The sequence below is a fragment of the Symphodus melops genome, assembly GCF_947650265.1.
Source record: "Symphodus melops genome assembly, chromosome: 18".
In the NCBI taxonomy this organism is placed as follows: Eukaryota; Metazoa; Chordata; class Actinopteri; order Labriformes; family Labridae; genus Symphodus; species Symphodus melops.
Genome location: NC_136708.1, coordinates 17,496,614 through 17,515,351, shown reverse-complemented (window position 1 = coordinate 17,515,351; position 18,738 = coordinate 17,496,614). Strand labels below are relative to the sequence as shown.

Here is an 18,738-nt window from a genome sequence, read left to right as displayed (position 1 = left end):
ATTTTTTGACGAACCCGGGTTCGATTTTCCACAAAAACTAGGCAGTGACGTTCTATTCGTGCCCGACTGGATGGAGAATGAAACTAAGATGGAATTTGTTATTACATATAAACGGCCGACCTCTAGCACAACACAGACTCCATCGCAGAATTTTGGCAAGAAACCCAAAAAAGGTTTTATCTGTAGAAGCCCCTCGAGCCAAACTAGAATCTAACCAGCATCGGGCGTAACATAGAGTAAACACTGGAGAGCTTTTCATCCATGGAGGGAGCTTTGATTGCTTTTGGGGATATAACTTGACCCAGAGGTGGCTTCACTTCTATTGAAAAGATAAGATAATTCCTCTAGTCTAGACCATGGGAATTTCACGGCTGATGAAGATATATTTACGAGCATGCAAGCAAGAGCGAACACCAGGGTGCTGGTGCAGTTAGCCTAGCAGCCTGCAGTGTCCCTAGAAACACGATGTGACAAATTGGTGTGAGGGGCTCAAAGGGTGAAATCAGAACAAATGCAATGAGAAGAAACAGAAAGACAAAACCAGACACAATCTATTGTGGCCACCATCCATTGTTTTAATCATTATAGACCCACTATAAATTACCGTAAATTCCGTACTATTGAGCGCACCTGGATATAAGCCGCACCGGCTAAAAATAAGTAAATAAATGTATTTGTACATATATAAGCCGCACTTGATTATAAGCCGCAGGTGTCCACGCTATAACAAGAGCTATTTACACAGACGTAGGCTACCGGTAACATCCGCAAATACTGTAGCGTCCGTACGGACGTTAAAGGACGACGAGAGCGTTCAAATAATAACTTAATAACCCGATCACTGTCGGCCGTGACCACGCCGTTTACAGCAGAGAACAACACATAACTTGCCGTAACAAGTTATATAACTTAACACGACCAACTCTCTCCCCCAGCGTTCTCTCATACAGCCACTCAACACGTTCTCGCTGGTGCATTCACTGACTCTCCACATAATCGGAATTATGAACACGTTATCAACTACTGACTTTACAACATGAACCGTTACAATACGAAGCCTAGCCGACGGTGTCTGTAACACGGCTGATGAAAAAGATGACCGTAATATATTTCACAGGAAAAAGTCCATCCATTCACTGCCTCAGAATGACTTCATTACTCACTTCCTCAGTCTCTGTTGTCGCTGTCAGTGTCATCTTAACGTGCAGCAGCTCTGTTAGCTTCTTTGACAGCCAGGTCGATCGCCTTTAGCTTGAAAGCTGCATCATATGTATTTCTCCGTGTGTTTTCCATGATGAGGGTGCGTGCATGAAGCGCAAAATGACTGATATTAAGATCCGACGTGACGAAGTCAAATGTTTTTGCGGCAGAAGCTCATTGTCCCCCATAAAAAATCCATGCATTAGCCGCACCGGAGTAGAAGCCGCAGTGCTCGAAGTGTGAGAAAAAAGTAGCGGCTTATAGTCCGGAATTTACGGTATGTTAAAAATCTGTGACTAAAAGCAGAAAAAAAGAGACAAAATTAAATACTCTAAACTGCAGAAATTGGCTTGATTCAGAAGTCCACACATTTAAATTCTCTTCTTTAATTAATAACAAACACAAAAGGTGTTTAGTTGCTCCTGTCTGAAGGATGTTGCAATCGAGAGCAACTCAGAGCGAAAACAAACTTCCATGCATTAAAGGTGTCAGGAGAATTGAAAGTATTTTGTCCTTGAATTCTGAATTCCATAATTAAAACAAGTCTTTTGTTATACAACCTTATTTGAGATTCCACATCCGTCCGTCTATTCTGAGAGGCAGACGAGGAACAGAAACAACAAAGCAATCTGCTTGGCACGCTGGCTAAACGCACAACAAAAGACCGACAAGGAATAAATCCAACAGCTTAAGACCACCAGAGCTGCTTCAGTGTGTGAGTAAGAATGACATGCTGGAGAGACTCCCACACTGTTTTCACTGAGGACCGAACTCCACATACTGGACATAAAGTGGACGCTACACATTGTCCCTTGGGTGTATTGGCTGGGTAAACAGCCACTTTGTGTGTCTGAGGACATTATTCCAACCTGACAGCAAAACAGTGTCACTTCTCACTCCTCAACTCTGTACTGTGCTTAACAAGTTTCATTTGAGGTTACCAATGAATCCAGTGATACTTCTTTTGGTTAGAGGTAGCAGTGCAGTGAGTTTTGTTGCTTAGTTACAGGTAAAGTTGCTATTATTAGCTACAGATAGTGATTGAATAAATATGACGATTATATATGAGGCTTAGTAAGAGCTTAAATAGCCTAAACAAGGATTTAAAGGAATTGAAACTAAGTCAACAGTCACACCTGATAGATAATTGGTATTTACAGAGGATATAGTTTGAGTTCTGAGTCGGACAGAAGAAAAAAGTGGTGAAGCCTGCAGTCAGCATACAGAGCCCACGTGAGACAGCTCTAATGAGATGAGTATTTTCACCTCAGCACTGCCAGAGCACACAGCATTTTATGGGCTGGGTTCCACTGGGTGCATTAAGGGGCCCTGTGTTTTTGGTTTGAGTAATGCCTCACCTCCGTTTACCACAATCTTCCTACGGAGGGAACTACAACTGCTCCTTATGATCTGTGCAGAATGTGGCCATCAAAATGTCTTTGTTCCTGCTCCAGAGTGATGTGCCTGTGTGGACCTTTTATTAACCACCCTGATCCCCGCCATGGGAGCTGTTAGGAACTGTAATGCACTTCACACTATCCTGCAGACTTCGAGCAGTTTTCAAGCAGGAAATGTGGTTTAAAAAAAAACAAACAAACTGATATCTGCTGATGAAAAGCCGTATGTTTTATCAATGCATTAGATCCAAGAAGCAGTGACATTGTTCTTCTCTATTCATCTAAAACCTCTCTAAACAGACAGAAATGGCAATAAAAGGAGCCTGAAATATTTCCTGCCAGCAAACTGTCACATCTGTTCCTTGTCACGATCAGCCCTCCTTCACTTCTCATGCAGCACACCCTCAGAGCGGAGAAAAACAAAACAATGCTGTCGAACTGATTCAGCTCCTTGTGCTGAACTTAACATTCTCCAAAAGCGATTGGATAAGAACTCTATTTGCATAAATACCTCCCACACATGCACAATTTACAGAGCTTTTGTCTCCCGAGTGCGAGGCGTTCGGAGGTACGGTAACTTCAGACTGAATGAAAGCTGGAACGAGGCTCCATCCCCACCTTGCTTTGCAGCCCTGAAAGAAACGCTTAATAAAAGGTATTTACTGTGCACTGCTGTATGATTCCTTCACATTTAAAGCTTTTAGTGCACGACTGTACTTTTCCCCCTCATGAAGAGAATGAGTCCCTGGTGAGCACTGCTTGGCCTCTCTCTTTAGGTCTTTATAGGAGGACAGTCTTTGACATTGGCCAGGTCCCTGTGGAAAGAAGGAGAATCCATACATTGATAAATACAACCTCAGTGCTTTATCATTTAACAGCTGTTAAAAAGCCTCCTGGAGACTGCTGCCAATATACAGTAATGATAAAGAGTCAGAGGTTCATTTTATATCCTGAAGAGAGTAAATAAAGACCAACAGCTTTTCTTTCCCAATATATAACTTTATTTAAAATATTGTTACAATTTATTACTCTACACAACATGTTCAAACTTTTTGTCTGTTTTATATCGGTTAGTAAACCTTCATGTGTTTTTAGATATAAAACTCTCCGTTTTGTAGCCTAGCTCTGAATCAGGTGTCACTGAACATCTTTGAACAGCTTGTTTTATAGTTTAGTTTGCTAATCCTCTGCACAGAATCAATGATCGTAGGTGGCTCCAGCGGTGTACACTATCATTTCCCCAAGCTTTATAATTTCTGTTTAAATAAATAAAAGTTTTGAGTTGGAGGAATAAGAGTGCATTTTGTCCAAGAGATACTCTTTTTTCTTTTCTTTTTAAAACAACTATTTACAGGTTAAGCTGAAGACAGATAAACAAGGCGTACTTAATTAATGTCACTGCCTAATTGCCATGGAAACAAAGCCCTGTGTTTCTACGCAATGAACAGAAGTTAATGACACAAAGGCTAACACTTTTTCAAACAAACGCTTACATCCAACCCTCATGTTAGTCAGAGGCCGCTGAAATGGGACAGCCAGCAACTAATGCCCTCCCAGACGGACTCTTGTTCTCGGGATCATCGAACATCGACTCCACACTTTAAGTGCAGATGATGAGACAAACATAACGGCTCAGACAAAAACCAACAGAGTCAAAGGAGAGACTGACTGAGCCGCCTCACAATGCTGCTCCCAACACCGGATCCTGAGCTGGAAATGCTGTCGAATTCAGAAGGTCTTTGACGACATCTGCCACTGAACGATGTCAGGGAAAATCAGTGCCAATTTGGCACGAGACTCAGAAAATGTATGTTGCTATAGCAACAGCTTGAATCAGACAAGCATTTTAGTGGTAGTTGTGATGAACACAACTTTTCCGAGCGTTACGTTCAGTCCACACATAAGTTTGTGTGTGCTGCACTCTCTGACATTCTTCTCACGTGTTAAGTCATGTGTGAAATTCAATCCTTTTTTTTTTTTTTTTTAACATAATCATTCACTTACAAGCCAAGACTGTCCAGCATCTCAAACAATAAACACAGATGGCCCACAGCACAGCGTAACACAACAAACACTGGCCAACCGTACATAAACGTGCTTAAACATTCCTGTCATCTCTCCTCTCTCATCCCGACACTGTTACCATGACATTTATCTCGGCGACGGTCAAAAACGGGCGACAACCGACAGCCTGAGCACACCTGCCTGTGCCTGTGACGAGTGCACGATTGGCAACTGGCGCCAACAATACGAACCAAGACACAAAAATATGTAGAATGAAAAAGAAAGCAGCTTTCTATAAGCCTATTCACAGCAGCATGGGCCACAGGGACAGAGAACAAACATCAAACAGTAAAAAAAAAAAAAAAAACACACTGCTTTGAATACATTATTGGGAGGGGTGAGTCAGTTTGCTGACAGGAATAAAAGGAACAGAGGCTGCTCTGAGCATGTCGAGCCAACGTGGTGCTGCCACGGCAACCACATCCCTCCCGTGATGATGGGAGACCAACCTGGAGAAAGTAAGAGCAGAGGACAGAGAAGCCGGCACACACAGACAAACACACGACCTCTTTCTGTGCCTTCCTCAGCATCCGAAGAAATAACATCACGGTTGAATGGCTCCAATTCTAATGTCATCCATCTTTGAATTGGCTATTACTTCAGCTGTCAAAATAACCGTCCAGCAATCAGCACGCTGCAGTGTGCGTCTCAATCCAGCAATCTGTGGTGTGTTTACAAGACACACAACATGCTGCTACTGTGGAGCACGTCTCGCTATATGCTGTTGTGTGATTTAACCCGGTGCACACAGGCAATGACAACATGATTTGATCTTTCATTTAATGATCTTGTCAAGCCATATCACAGAGTGGCAGGGAGACAGATGTGTGTGTGTGTGTGTGTGTGAGAGAGGCTATTCTTGTTTACTAGACAATAGAAGACGACTCCCATTTGTCTCCATCTGTCTGGCTTCTTCGCTGTGGTACCGACTCAAAACATCATCTTCATTTGCCGGCTCTCACAATGACAGCTCATCAGACACGACCAATCGCAGCCTGAGAGCTTATCAGCAATGTCAATGATAAACACAGAGGACAGACATACACACACGGACACACACACACACACACACGGACACAGACCCACACACAACTGCTCCAGGTAAAAAAAAGAAAAAAGCTAATTATGACTAAAACTAGGCATGAATTAAATATTTCATTGAACCCGATGGCTAAGCTGAACTCCAGGGGAAACAAATCCTTTAACAATGTGTAGCTTGAACTTGTGCTCTCAAAGTCAGTCAAATAAAATAAACATTCACTCTCTGTTTCAGGTTTTGGGTCGATGCCAGAAGGCGAGTGAAACAAGAATGAGTCAGTAATGAACCTGCCAAGTTGTAGCCCTTAGTAGGATAAACACAACTCTACTGAGCTCAGTAGTCACAACACACATGCGCACAACGTCTCAATTCAGAAGGTTTTTTTTTTTTTTTTTTTTCAATTCAGCATGTCAACATGCTTCCTTTGCACTTAAAGTGAGAAAACTGTTTTTCACTCTGCAGAAAGAAAACTGGGTGAAAAACATAAAATCTACAAATGATCAATCTGCCAAATGATCACGTTCTGACACACAGCTTAAACGTAGTTTTAAAGTCGCAATGACACAAAGACAGCTGCCTGCATTGCTATGTATGCTGAAGGTTGCAGTCACAAAACTTTATGCATCACCTACTCTCTGTGCAACACACACACACACACACAGACCATCTGTCCTCACAAAGTGGTTACAGCACAACCTGCAGAGGAGTGATACTTTTGGGTGAGTTACAGAGCCCCGGGGATCACTCTTTAAGAAGCTCTGAGAGGATTTCTGTCCTGCTCTTGAGCTAACGATCAAATCTGTCCGACCCTCTGCTGCCCTCTGCTGTCTGATCAAGAGACTGCAGCGAAGCCGTCCCTCTCTCCTGTTCCTCATGTCCTCAATCTGTTGGACATATTTTCCTTGTGTGCCATTTTAAAAATCATCAACGTTTTGGCCCATCAACCTTATCAACCTCTGCGCAGCGTTGAGCCTGAGGAAGCCCTGACTTCAAACTCTGCAAAATCACCACAATAAAACACTTGCGAGGGGGATAAATACACGTACTGACATGAATGGCAGACTGCCAAAAGACGTCGTCGTGAAGCTGCGTGGGTTGGACCAGAAGACAAGGTGAAAAATGGAGATTGCTTAGAGGTGCTTTGATGCAATTCAGTAAGTGTTTCACTGTGTTAGATCAAGAAACCCCTTTTCATAGCTTATTCTGAATCTATTTTTTATCAGAAGTAATAATGTTATGAACCCCCCCCCTCCCACACTTCACTTTTCAGTAAGTTACACATTTGTACTTCCTGTTTTTCTGTTCTGCCAAACAGATATTTCTAAACAATAATTTGTGAGTGTAAATGTCAGCTTCAGCGTAAAGCATGATTCTGCTTTCTTCCTTCATCACTAATGTTAAAGAAGGGAAATGCGTATTTTTCAGTAACCCTCCATTCTTGTTTCATCTCTACTCAGTTCAGCAGACGAGGGTCACACAGAGGGCTTTGGACCGGGCCGATCGTGTTGGGAAAACTGGCCGTTACAATGCGATCCCGCATTGCAGCTCCTCTTCATCGAGATGCTCCCTTTGCGGCGCAAACGCTGCCCCAGTGCGATGTTGACCCCTGCCCGCTCACACATCGTGTGTGCGTGAGTTACATCTCAACCAGTGGGCGAGACTTTGCTCGTGTCCTGCCCCCCTCCCTCCTCCCCAACATCACAGGGCGAAAAACAACAGACGCTATGGAGATCTAGAAAATGACATGGAAGTTGGCTTTTGTTTGTTTTCCTTCGTTGCTCTTCTTGCTGTGTGTCCCTGGGGTTTGTTTAGGTCGTCACTTCCAGTTTGTTTCTGAGGCGTGCATCGCCTCAGTCCGTCACTCAGTTTTCTGTGTTTGTCGATGGGCGCTCTCTGGGGGTGGATGTGATAATGCAAGTGGACCAGTTCTAGTTTGAGTGGTAAGAAATGCTTTTTTTTTTAGGAAGTTGCGATCTCTCCTCCTAGGTGGCGCCATCCCTTCTGCTGCGTCTCCAGAGGGGGCAGATACTCTGCAACACAGAAAGACAGGTCACGGGACAAGTCTGAAAGACAGGATTTTTCTCCTGCATGTCATGTGACTTATGTGAATGCTGCCTCAACAAAACACAGACCATTCAGTATCTGAGCAACACAGTCACTATAAACCGTCCCTGAACTGCCCTCCAGTTAGTAACTCTAAATCCCTTCGTACTTTTTATCGAGGTGTTCTTAACCCTCTCAGCTTCCCCTCGGCTGTTCCTCATCTGTTCCTGTAACACCCAAAGGTGCTCAATCGTCCTCATGACAGCAGTTGCTCATCCACATACTTGTACAGTTGGTCTCGTGTTGCCTCACATGGAGGTGAACAGTGTCAACATCCTTCAGGAGATGGCTCTGATAGCAAGTCATGTGTCTAATCCATGCTTCTACACTTCATACTTTTACTGTCTTCACAGCACTCGAGAAGAACTTACTCTCCTCTGAGTTGTTCAGTACGCTAAGGAGCTCCGGTGAACTGTCTATAAAACACAGCTTCTCCCCTCGACTCTGTTCAGTTCCTTAAAAAAAAATCGGAGCAGCAGTAAAAAGATAATAAAACAATACAAGCGCATCTGAATGCATCAATGTTAGTGTGGGATCTAATTTAATGACACTGAACTAAAGTTATGAATGCGTAAAATGCTCACATTTATTTCAGCCTTTAATTTAGAGATATGAAAGAAGTGGGCATACTTAAAAATCCTCTCCCTGACTTTACCCTTTCAGTTTCCGTCAGTTAGGGAATTTGCATAATTCATGCTGCTTGATAGGTTCTGTCATTCACATCAGCACTCAGTACCTCATCGGAATACATATTTCTTTATGACTTCCTCTCGATGAAATCAAGGCTCCCACTCTTCAGCGCTTGCTCTACTGTGATAAAAACCCTGCCAGCTCTTGTATTTAGGACAGAAAAAAAGGATTAGAGCTTACCATTGTTGCTGCAATTTTTGTTGTCTTTGTCAGACGCCTCTTCCTCAACCTGACAGATAATAACATCAATGAGCAATAATGATACGAACTGAAAAGGTTACATAACGGGTTGAAAAAAGAAAAAGGAGGTGGCTGATTGTTTTGTACTCCCAACTTGCATCATGTTCTTCCCAGAATGAAAGAGGAAAGGAGTGGTCCTTACCTGTTTCCTCCACTTCAGCTCACAAAAGACCCGCTCAAAGCACTCGTGCATGTAGTTAAACTAGGAGGGAAACGACAAAGAGGAATGTTATTCAGCCTTCGATTCAACAGAATCAGCACGATTACAAAGTCACTGTGATAAGTTCTGTTTGGATTTGCCTCCTGTAGAACTGCTTTGATAGCGTGAGAAGTAAAGCATGTTGAGGTGAGTTAAATGGTTCATTTAGACTTAAAATCTGCTTCTTTGTAAATCTGAGCATCAAACACTATTAGAGTTAATTTAGCTTAAACGAATAAAAGGAGAAATCAGCTGTGTCGCTGTGTGGTCACTCACGTATGGAGTGAAGATCTTCACCCAGCGAGGTTTCTTCTCTCCTCTGGCATACTCGAAACAGAAAGCCATGCCCTCCTCGTCCGTGTCCCAGCGCTGCATCTCCCCCCACTCGAAAGAGATCACCTGGTTCTGAAGGAGACAACGATGGTTTAATGCACACTGCAGGGAGACCACATTGCTTTTAATAAAGTCAAACTATCCTCTTTTTTTCTTTTTTAAGTGCTACAAACAAACACACGGCCTCAAAAAGTTTCAAGCTGTCCTGTTCTGCGTGTTGGCACGTCGTGTTAAAGTGAAGCAGACAGACAGTCACCTCGAGCGTGCCGTCCTCAGTACATGCGTGCAGCTTGAAGTGATGGATGCTGATGGCTGTGATAACGTGTCCCTTCCTCCTGGAGTCACAGGAGCAGTGTGGAAACGCCACCTCGTTGTAGCCCTCACATGTCCGCAACAGACTCAGGTACTAACAGACAGGAAGGAAAACAAACATCAAGCAACACGTGTTATCAGTCGAAACAAGATTAGCTCATCTTGTGCTTCAGTTCAATAAAGCAACAGTTCAGGCAGTGAGTCATGACTTCGTTATGATACAAATAAAGGCACATTATTTAAAATATTTGCAGCAAAAACAGAGTTAGACAGTCTTAGAGAAGACTCTTTTTCAAGACTATTTCCTGTGGTGTATTCATCCAAATCTGGTTCTCTAGTTAAATGTGAGGGATAAAGAATAAACCACATCGTTTGTATATACGAACATGTGACTCCTGCAGTGACAAGGTTGAATCGTTCATGTGCAGCCCTTTTTTTCTTCTTCTTTGCAATAAGAACAACACTTCCTAACACTGTGATGTCAAACAGCGTGACAACTGCTCTGCTCTCGGCATGTTGAGCATTTTTTCCAGGTCCTTGTAATTTAAGAAAGAAATGCGAAACTTTTCAATAATTGCTGTGCTCCTCACAGTCACATTTTGCCAAGCCGTCCAATCACAGTGGAGTAGTGTTGTAAAAATACCATAAACACGACAAACAATGAAGCTACATTCCATCATGTTTCCACCCCATAAAAGAACCAGTGAATCCATCTACGCTTACTAGATGTTTTTTTATTTTGTATTTTTGTATTTAAGACCTCTTCCCTTATGCATCAGTATAACTTGTGTGGAATTCTGCATCATGACAGCCAAATACAAACAGATGGTAAATCACCGTCTGTTTTCAGAAGAGAGCCTGAACATTTGTCCCTTAAAGGAGACGCGTAAGTCAGACCACCTCATTAAACAAAACATATTTAGGTTTTAGCAGAATCTTTGTATGCGTATATGTACAAGAGGTTCCAATTTGGTCCAAGTTATTTTATATTAAAAGGCTGTGTTAATGAATCCCTCCTTACATTCTTTATCATTGGAATATGGAAGAAACTCACAGTCCCGTACTTTCTTAGAGCACCGTCTGACTGACAGATTGAAGGTTGAAGATGCACTAGTCGGGGATGGACAGATCCTCCCCCTGGTTTGTCTGAGTCTCTGGTTATAATGAAGTTAACTAAGTGTAAAGTTTGCCATGAAAATTTCAAAAAACAAATATTTAAAGCAACATGATCAATCCTGTTTAAGTAAACAAGTGTTGCTTTATGCTAAATGAGCCGAGGTTTCCCTTTCTTTAAATCTTGGAAATGTGCTGCGGAGCTAAATAGTAGTGAAATAGTAACTCAATGAAAGTGGCACACATGCCGCTTTCACTTAATGTTCTACAAACATCAATAGAAACTCAATGGCTGTGTTTGGAGTGAAACCATGCCTCTGTGGTCTACACCATAGACGGTTGACTTTTTTGCAGTGTGAAAGGTTTTCTGACTTTTTTGTCTGTTTGTGTTTGGTAACATTTTGGTGACGGCTCTGGTCAGCAGGCAAACAGTGTAGTCACCCAAACCCCCTCTGTGGACAAAGACTGGTCTGTGGGACTGACCGTGGCCATCTTGCGCTGCTCTGCCAGCTTCTGCAGCTGGTAGGATTTGTCCTCCGTTTTTATGAATCCCTTCTTCACATCTTCCAATGCCTGGATGGACAAGGGGCGGCGTGTGTGGGGGGAGGGGACAAGTAGAGATAAAACACCATTTATTATTTGAGGTCAAAGAACAAAAAGGATCATCCATTAAAAACATAATCAGACACCAAACCTTCAGCTTCCAACTACAACCTAAAACAGCAATCATTTCTCTTTAAAATTCTAAATCTATAACCAATATTTACACACTCCACATTCATCTGATACAATTTTGACCATGTAAAACTGTCCGTTGAAGTGATGAACCAACAAAGAATTTAAAAAAAATATGCAGCATGATCGAAAGCATTTTTTAAATGGAGGATTTATTTTTCCAGTTCATGCTTTAAACTTTGCGGGATAATGGCCCAGGCTTGTAGAATGTCATGTTTCCGTGGTTACCTGATTCTAGAGTTTGAGCTGTGACATTTAAAAGCACTAGAGTTGTTTGTTTTTCATTCAGAGTGTTATATGTAGAACTTCCTGATTCATTAAAGCGTGTTATTTTGGTTAGGATGTGACTCGAGATAGATTACAGTTGCAGGTAAAAGCCTGTTCAGATTGGCAAAGAGAACCTGCACCCAGTTGCAATGCGTCCGCCTTTAGAGTTCTAAAGTCTGCAAGTTAGTGAACACGTTTAGATGAGACTGCAAGGACTCTCAGAACTTTTTAATTACAGGTTTGTTTTTTGTAGATTGATATAATTTGTGTTGTCTTGTATATGACGTAGTAGTGATAGTCACTGATTTGATACAGTTTTTAATAAAACAAACACAGACAAAAATTCCATCAACAGACCACAAATGAGGCTCGTGCAGATGTATGGCTTGAAGTCAAGTCAGTAGAACTCCTGTGCATGTCTCTTTTTTTTCAGCTATTCTTGAAGCAGTTCTGTCTTTCCTCCATCTGAAAACAGCCAGTGGTGATATCATGCACTAGCAAGAGACACCATCAGACCACCAACACTGATTCTAGGTAAGGAGAGGCCTAAGGAGAGCTCATTCCACAAATCTTTGTTTTGGTGCGGGCCTTAATGGGACACACTTTCACTCAAGTTGTGTTCTGGATCTGAGACGAGTATGAGCAGTAAGGGGAAAGTAAAACAGTAAATGTCCTTGATTATGGCTGAAATTATCCATGCCAAAAAGTGCTGACATCTCCGACAAGTCTGAACTGTTTTAATACAGGATAAGATAAAGTCTGGAAGAAAAAAAAAAAGATGAAATTTTCTGCTGAGTTCTTATAAGTTCATGGCAAGTGGGATTCAATTATTGTTATTACCTGGTGAAAGCAGTAGTGCAGTGCCAGCGGGTTGTCTCTTAGCAACTCCTCCTCCTGGAAGCTGAACAACCATTTGCGGAGCGCCAAGCAAGTCCCCGGCACTGCCGACGTGTAATTCTGCACATAAAGCTTGTGGGGAAACTCGTTTGGTGCCAGCTTCCGTACTGAAAAAAATTATAGAAAGAGAGCGAGGGATGAAAAGAAGGGTAAGTGTCTGTTTCATCATTAAAAAAAAGCCCACATGTACCAAATAAAATGCCCTGGGGTTCAACGATATTCACTCAACAGATTTAATCAGACGGGTGGTCATAGGATGTTTTTTTTTAAATGTACCACATGAGTGTCTGTGAAACTGCTCAGGGGCTTTTCAGGCTAAACATTAAACACATAAAAGTCGGTCCTTACCGAAGGAGTGGTTGATGACTTCAAAAAGGGCAAAGTAGCTCGCCATAATACTGTCCATTCCAACCTTCAACACTAACGCCTGCAGGACGAGCAAAACAGAGTCAAGTCATGTTTGTAAATTCTGCACCCTCAGAATAACATGTTTGAGTTTTCAGCACTTTGTGTCGCTTTACGGCAGAGTTGCGACAACGTGTTCCTACCTGGTACACCTGGTCTGTGGTGCCGTTCTTGCGGACTCTGACAGAGATGGTGGTCTTGTCCGGCAGGGCTATCCGCAGTTCTACATCGGTCACTCCGTTGTAGTTCTGCACAGCCAAACAACACATGAAGAGAACAGCTGTTAGGCCACATTTACTTATGTGTGGATCAACAAGGGTGTGTGTGACGGCGTGTATGTACGCGTTTGCTCTGAATGACTGGAAAGTACTTCTGGATTAAAATAAACAAAACACTACGTAACAAACGAGAAACTTTTCTCTGTTACAAGTCTTAATCCTTCTCAAGTACTGGATTATTTCTGTAGTATTTGTCTCAGCTAGTGTTATTCCTCAGAACACTAGAAAGGCAATTAGTGTTTAATTGTTTTGGCTCTCCATGTTTAAACTTCATACCAGGAGTCATGATGACTCAATCAAGTTTTTAAATTCAGCTGCTATAACTGCTAATGCTTGTTTGGAGCCAATAGCTGACTCTGTTTACAGTAGAGGAAGTAAAATGGATTTGTTCATCATTTCATCACACGACTTTGATTACACCAAATCAGACAGACTACGCTCCAAATCAGACGCAAACCGTCAGATAAATAATCCCTCCAATACTCAACACTACAACTGATTCTGTGCCTATCAGAATAATAAAGGAGCTGCATACCTCGTCCGATTCAGAGAGGAACTCCTGCATGATGTCACTCTCCCCGATCACCCGCACAGAGCAGACTAGAGACAACACAGAACAAAGACAGATGCAGAGATAGAGAGGGGAGTGGTGGCTGTCGTTGATCATTAAATAAACACAAGGACAGCCTCGGGTCATATTGCCTGAAGTCTGTGTTCAAATTCAGTGTTTTACTGTATGCTAAATATTTTTATAAAGGTAATGCCTGGTTTGGTTTCAACATCATAACCTCCATATGCATTGAATTCATTCTTCATTTAGTCCGCCTTGAAGGGTTTTGATTTGTCAAAATATGTCATGCTTGAAGGTCAGCCTTGGAAACTGTTTTTTTTTTTAGCAGATTAGTTCTCACAAAGCCTTTTGTCTTTGACCAATCCAAAAAATCTAAACAGAACTGACTTCTCAAAATCAGCTTACCTCGCTCCAAATATTCCTCCAACCCTCTACGACGAGCATCCAGCTGTTGTTCGGACAGGGAGAAGGGCCATTTTCCGGGAAGTTTAGGGAAGTTGAAGTTTGAAAATTCCCTCTTTAGATTCTGCTGAAGGATTGAGAACTCTCTGTAGCGCTTTGAGCACAGCTGTCTGCCCGACATGTACACATTGTACACCTACGGCAACAAGACAAAGAGAGCAGACTAAGAGCACTGAGGAGAGGTAGCACAGGGGTTACGATCACAGAATTACATTTTTTTTTAAGTTCACCATTTTCTTGTTGGAGAAGAGAAGTTAAAGGTTTCATCTTAGCACTCACCACAAACCTCTCGGAGTGCTGCTCTACGTGTTTGTATGTGGGGATGGAAATGGGTACTGCCTGCTTGTCACTGTAGTCGTAGTTTGGTTGGACATCCTCCCCGCCTTCCAATCCGTCAACCTCTAGAGCTGGAACAGACAGCACAGCCAAGACGAGCTCCTTCTCCCCGGCACGGATCAGGTCCACCACCTGCTTATGCGTAGCACCTTCCACACTGACCCCGTTACTGGAGGAGGACGAGAACAAGAAAAAAAAAAGGTGGAAGGAAAAGAAAGGAGAGATAAAAAGAAGTCAGCAGAGAGAAAACAAACCTTTTTTAGCACATGATCAAATGACAACATTTTGAATTCCTCAAACAAAGGAAACGGTTTCAGCCCTGATCAGAGCAGGATACTGAGCTGCTGTGAGTAATATTAGTCAAGAATACTTTAGTGACGCAGTTTGAAAAAAAATTGCATCTCGAGTTGAGATTATAATCAGGGACGCAGTGACACAAATATTTCTCTCCCGACGCAAATTTTAAGAACTTCAACTTCTCAGCCTCTCTCCATATCAATCCAATCCTGGTGCTTTTTCCCCACACAGCTCTTCCCCACTCAGCAATCATTTTAATGAGGAAAAAGAAATGGTATTAAGTAAAGAAAGATCATGTCTAGTAAACGACATAAATGAGCAATACAGTTAGGCATCCTGTTCCTGTTTCCGTCACTGTGTGTTGATCCCCCATTGATACACATAATTTAAGGGGTGCTGAGTTAAAGCAACTGTGCGCTGAAGTCTCCCGTTACTTTGTGGGCATGAGACACCTCCCCGCTTGGCTTTGCTGAGGGCAGATGGCACGGGCATCAGGTGTCTCTGTTAATCTTCCTATGTGAAACAGCGGGATGGACGTAGAAGAAGGAACGAGCCAGCAAGAGTGTTAGCGTACCGGTAGGTCTGTTCACCACATGCCATGTATCCATATGTGATTTAAATCTGTGTTGTGTAATGGTTCAATTAAAGCACAAATAAGTCCTATGGAGGAGACAGTAGTGGAAAACAAAGTTCTTAAAAAAGGTAAGGAGGACAGAGGAAGAACTTTTGGTCTCATGCTAATCTGATCCCATCAAAGTCTTATTAGACTAAACCGAAACAAAACAATGCCTGCCAGAGACACATCTCACTTGGCATTCAACAATGAATGCGAATAAGCAGGACAGCATCTTTTGGATGTGAGCCATTTATATGATTAATACTTGAATTAAATATCTGACATATTTATATCAAGATCCCAAATTGAAAAAAAACAACCTCTTGTAACAAGTAAACAGAGCCAAATGTGACGCCTGGCAAATGGTAAAATAAACAAACTAATACAGTATTAGTCTGCAGAAGATTTTCTTGGCCAACATGATACATTCATGGGTTTTTTCCACTGCCTGAAAGATTAAAATATTGTATTGGGCAATAGTTTGACACTAAGGAGTAGCATAAAACACCTCTTGACGGCAGGTTTATTTTGTCATTCAGTTTCTTTCTAAAGCTGACCTTGAGAAATCTGATGTTGTAAACCAAACACTACGCTGTTGAATCGCTGGATATCACTACTAAAGCTGGAATAGTGCCTTTCCTTGCTTATAAAACTTTTGAAGTAAAATGCTGACGTATAACAAACATACTTTGATATGGAGTTTTCTATTGAGTTATTGCGATATGGTCAAGCTGGTTAATAAGTCACATGATAAGCACAGGCCCCCGTCATATGACTGAAGTCGGAGAGAAATGCAACAGTGGAGTAAACACAGGTTGGCTGACACCTTTTTGATGCCTCAGCAAACTTGTTCCTTGTTTTTGTACTTTCCCTTCTCTCTTCTTCCAAGTTTAACCTTCAACTGAGTTTAGACAAGAAATGAACAGCTCAAATCCGTGTGACACAGATTACACCAAGCCACAACAATTAATAGGCTTTGAGTGTGACTTACAAATAACTTTCAATTTATTCATTCATCAGCTGTTACCATTTATTACTGCCAGGAATGACAAATATGGAGCTCATATCATGGACAGTTTACCAATGGATGATGATGACCCTAATAAAGATCCACCTGCAAAAGAGACTTAAGTAGCTGCTTCTAGAATTGACAGTTTTACAGGATGTGTCAAAAGCTGTTGACAAAAGGACGACCAATATAATCTTATTCCAAAATGTAAATGTCATGCAAATAGTTTGCTGTACAATGATCACTGAGGAACATCCTAACGCCATATGATGTTGAATCAGTAACAACAGTGCCATCCACTGTCTTTGAGCAGGGTCATAACAAGCAACTACTATTATGCAATTGAATACCATACTCACAAAACCATGTTAAAGTATTCAGCTTAACTGAGCAAGACGACTTAAGCGAGCTAAAGCTAATCAACATGCACAGGCTGTAGTGTCCAACTTATGTAAGCTGGTTAGCCTTCTAGTTAACTCACGAGAGTTAGCCTGATTTAGCAACATTAGCACATGACTTGTTGGGTCATAATAATGTCTCTTAAACTGAACAAATGTACTTTTTAATGCTAATTAAAAGGACACTTTTGATTTCATTGCATGGCAGGTGACGTAGCGTTTACCCTGAGAGTAGCTAATGGTAATACATGCTTTATAAGCATTCAAAACGGGCTGAACCGGGCAGCTAGCTTTACGTGCTAACTACCTGGCTTAACTGAAAAGACAAGCAGCCGACTTACACCTCCAGGATCCGGTCGCCCTTCGCTATCCCGGCTCGGTCTGCCGCACCACCGGGCAAAACAGCGCTGACATGCTGCAGAGGAGCGTACAGTTCTCCGTTGATGCTCCGAAGCTGTCCTCCTTCGCTGACTTGACCGCGAACATTGAACCCGTAGCCGGACTCCGACTTCACGATCCTCACCGTCCGCGGACCCGACGTTACCAGAGCCGCGGACGAACCGACCACGGGACCGTTACGGGACGCCGACGGTAGAGTGGTCCGAGTTTCGTCTTCGTCTACATCCGCCATCTTTTTCCACAGGCCCTGGCCCCCCACTTCCAGTCGGTTTTCTTCTAGCAAATTCAAAACAACACTCGAGCTCTGTCCCTCGGTAAACGTTAGCTCCACAGCACCGACTCTGTTGTTGCTCACCCGTCCCCCCCTTCCCCTCGGTGGCGTCACGAGACACGGCCTCACAACGTGACCTCCCGGAGGCGTCACCGAAACACTCTGGTATGTGTACTCCCTTTCATCCTTTTATTTCTGTATCTTTCTCTCTATATTACCATTATTATGAGTAAAAAAAATGTTGTTAATTCTCTTTCTTATCAGGGAAATTCTATAATTCATAAGCAACTTTCTGTTTTTAACTTGTAAACATGTTCAACATAAAGCCATGATATTAAAAAACTATAGAGAATATGTTGACAAGGATTTAATATGCATATATAGTGTAATTTGATATACATACACAAAGGATATATTGCAATTTTTCAAGAAATACAAAGTGTATTTAAAACCTATTAGTTTTATTTCTCTCACGAGTTTGACTTTTTAAAGTATAATTCTCTTTTCTAAACTCTTTAATGATTTCACATAGGCTGTTAATTATACTTTATTTTATAGAGTAATGCTTTGTAACATAGACTGTTTGTAGGCTTAATTCATTATTATATATAGCCTATTGTTTGTCGTTGACAGTGTAGAAATGTTAGGACGATTCTAATGGCCAAAGGCTGGAAGGAGCCTTCAAGAATATTATATATATTTTAGCTTTCTCAATCTTAAATTATTTTTGTTTTTACATAGGGCCCTGGCAGCAAGTGTGCATATGCTTATCAAAAATTCATCAGCCAGTGTTACAGAGTTATCAAACTATTTGGAATATTTCAAAGCAAGCTTTACCAGTATTTGTTTAGAGTCTCCCTCTATCACAGTCCTTTGACACATTTTAAAATGGACTCCAAACACAAACCATTTTAATCTTATCTCGCTATATCCATCCAAACACAGATATGCAGTTATAAACTGCTGAGAAGGAACAGATAACAGAGAAGGAAAAGGCAGTATAAAGAAAGAAAGAAAGAAATGGAAGTCTGTATCAATATACAATTACAAAGGAAGCTGCAAGAACCATCATTTACTCTACACAAAATTAAAAAATGGAAACTCTCT

General features: G+C 41.9%; 1 protein-coding gene across 2 annotated transcripts; it reads right to left on the bottom strand.

Annotated features, from left to right (window-relative positions):
- Positions 1-3,575: 3,575 nt before the first annotated feature.
- Positions 3,576-17,775, bottom strand: snx27a (sorting nexin 27a). Of its 2 annotated transcripts, none has more exons than XM_079367557.1 (13): positions 17,303-17,770; positions 14,585-14,810; positions 14,249-14,441; positions 13,808-13,872; positions 13,138-13,242; positions 12,938-13,016; positions 12,533-12,696; positions 11,174-11,263; positions 9,522-9,671; positions 9,209-9,337; positions 8,876-8,935; positions 8,674-8,722; positions 3,576-7,730 (listed from the first exon to the last, which is right to left on the bottom strand). In XM_079367557.1, the coding sequence occupies exons 1-13, from the start codon at positions 17,590-17,592 to the stop codon at positions 7,660-7,662; spliced, it is 1,671 nt and encodes a 556-aa protein (XP_079223683.1). In that variant the 5' UTR covers positions 17,593-17,770; the 3' UTR covers positions 3,576-7,659. The 2 variants fall into 2 exon arrangements, with proteins under 2 accessions (XP_079223683.1, XP_079223682.1); XM_079367556.1 differs by lacking the exon at positions 3,576-7,730 and adding an exon at positions 7,755-8,258 and having other exon boundaries at positions 17,303-17,775.
- Between the last annotated feature and the right edge of the window lie 963 nt (positions 17,776-18,738).

Coding starts and splice junctions, on each gene's coding strand:
- snx27a (XM_079367556.1), bottom strand. CDS start 17,592: ATGGCGGATGTAGACGAAGACGAAACTCGGACCACTCTACCGTCGGCG. Junction 13,017..13,137: donor CCACAGACCAGGTGTACCAG/GTAGGAACACGT, acceptor CTCGTCCTGCAG/GCGTTAGTGTTGAAGGTTGG. Junction 11,264..12,532: donor TGCACTACTGCTTTCACCAG/GTAATAACAATA, acceptor TTGTCCATCCAG/GCATTGGAAGATGTGAAGAA.